At 41.2% G+C, this 1,944-nt stretch overlaps 1 protein-coding gene across 2 annotated transcripts in view; it reads left to right on the forward strand.

The window, feature by feature from the left end:
- Positions 1-1,944, forward strand: part of card11 (caspase recruitment domain family, member 11) — a 21,507-nt gene that overhangs the window by 8,975 nt on the left and 10,588 nt on the right. For both annotated transcript variants that reach the window (XM_087170924.1, XM_087170925.1), the window contains exons 5-6: positions 698-846; positions 1,521-1,700. In XM_087170924.1, the coding sequence (XP_087027050.1) occupies positions 698-846; positions 1,521-1,700 (329 nt within the window). The remainder of the gene's footprint in view (positions 1-697; positions 847-1,520; positions 1,701-1,944) is intronic.

A 1,944-nucleotide genomic window follows, 5' to 3' on the forward strand; every position in this document is an offset into this window, starting at 1 on the left:
TTACTGCTTCACGCACTCTAGCCAACTGACGCTTTCACTCTAACTTTGAAGAAAAAGTGATTTGCACTCCTCCTTTGAGTGCTCACAGTTTGAAAAGTTTACATGATATGTAAAAACAGTTGATGTGTTTTTGAGAGAGCAGAAGTTTTCCTCCGTTTTATAGTTTGAATCACATTTCTACGTGCAGGTATGAGAGAGCGAGGTGACTCAGAAAAAAGGTGAAATTTTGTAGAAAAAAGGTATTTGTATTATACTGTTAGAAATTCATATTTTCAAAGTGGCCTTGAGAAGCTTTGAAGAACGATTTGTCTTAATTTAGCTGCTCTGTATCTACGAATGCTTCAGATGAAGTAGAAAAAACTTTGATGAAAAGGTCTTTAAAGTTCATGTAAAATCTGAAGTGTGAAATTAGGTTTTCGAAAACAGAAGTAGAAAAGCACAGTGAAGTTCAAAAGTTCAAGATATCCGGTGTCCTGATGCTGCACAACAACAAACAGGCAGGGAGATATAACACTTAAAAACACAGAAGCAGCACGCGCCTGTTGTATTAAATAGTTTGCACATCAGACTTTATTACATTTGGGATTTAAAAAAAAGTAAAAAGTGGGCATTATATTTTATACATTTTGCAGTGATGAGTGAAACTGTGTGTGCGACACTGAGCGTGAACACTGACCGACTGTGGCCGGTTCCGCAGGATACAACAAGCTGAAAGAAGAGAGAAACACCTACAGTGACGAGCTGCTGAGAGTCAAGGACGAAAACTACAAACTGGCCATGAGGTACGCGGCGCTGAGCGAGGAGAAGAACATGGCGGTGATGAGGAGCCGAGACCTGCAGTTAGAGGTACGAGAACGTCACCACACAGAGACGATGAGTCACAGAGGCAGACAGGAAGTACTTTTACTTGAGGACTGTACTTATTTATATTCTTAAAGTATCTGTACTTTACTTCTGACTTCAAAGATTAATATTCTACTATTAACTTCTGAAGTGAAGGACTCTTACTTTGAGGCAGAGCTTTTAGTCAGAGGAATGAATCGTCTTTTATTTTGAAAGTGTGAGAAAACCCACTGACAGTCAGCTCCTCCACTGTCGGCCATGTTTGAACCTGTCAGTGTCCTAACGATGGCCACTAGATAAAGATGAGGAAGAAGATTCTTCAACTTCATGTTTAACATGTTTAAATGAAATAAAGATTCCTTTAGTTTGAAATGTTTTCTGTGTTTAACACGAACAAAGTTCATCTCTACCTGCAGAAATGTGCCGTCCCACTTTAGAGAGCGTGTCCAGGTGTTACATGTTTGTTTATGTCCAGATGAACAGTTTGTAGTTGGTGTCGTTTTGATGGTTAAATTGATCAGAAGTATCTGTACTGTGACTCAGGTAATGCAGCTGTGAACTTCCACCTCTGGTGAATCATAAAAAAACAATGACAACGAGCTCTGAGGAGATTTTGAGAGCATCAGGCTTCAGGCGGCGTATCTACGTCGGATCATTCGTTCTCTCTGTGTGCACAGATCGACCAGCTGAAGCACAGGCTGAACAAGGTGGAGGAGGAGTGCAAGATGGAGAGGAGGCAGAGTCTCAAGCTGAAGAACGACATCGAGAACCGGCCAAAGAGAGAGCAGATCTTTGAGCTGGAGCGAGAGAACGAGATGCTCAAGATCAAGCTACAGGATCTACAGTCCATCATACAGGTAGGACACAGAAACAGACACACACACACACACACACACACACACACACACACACACACACACACACCTGCAATAATAGATTTCTTGGCTTCTTCTTTCAGAAACTATAAATTTGAAGTCGTGTTTCTGGCTCTTAAGATAAGATGTTGGTTAAATGTCCCACTAGAAGGTCGTACAAGGTTCATATCCAACAGTGTGTGTGTGTGTGTGTGTGTGTGTGTGTGTGTATGTTTTATATCCAGCC

The sequence above is a fragment of the Seriola lalandi genome, unplaced genomic scaffold, assembly GCF_002814215.2.
Source record: "Seriola lalandi dorsalis isolate HSWRI2012SDOR001 ecotype SW California unplaced genomic scaffold, Sedor1 jcf7180002054969, whole genome shotgun sequence".
NCBI lineage: Eukaryota > Metazoa > Chordata > Actinopteri > Carangiformes > Carangidae > Seriola > Seriola lalandi.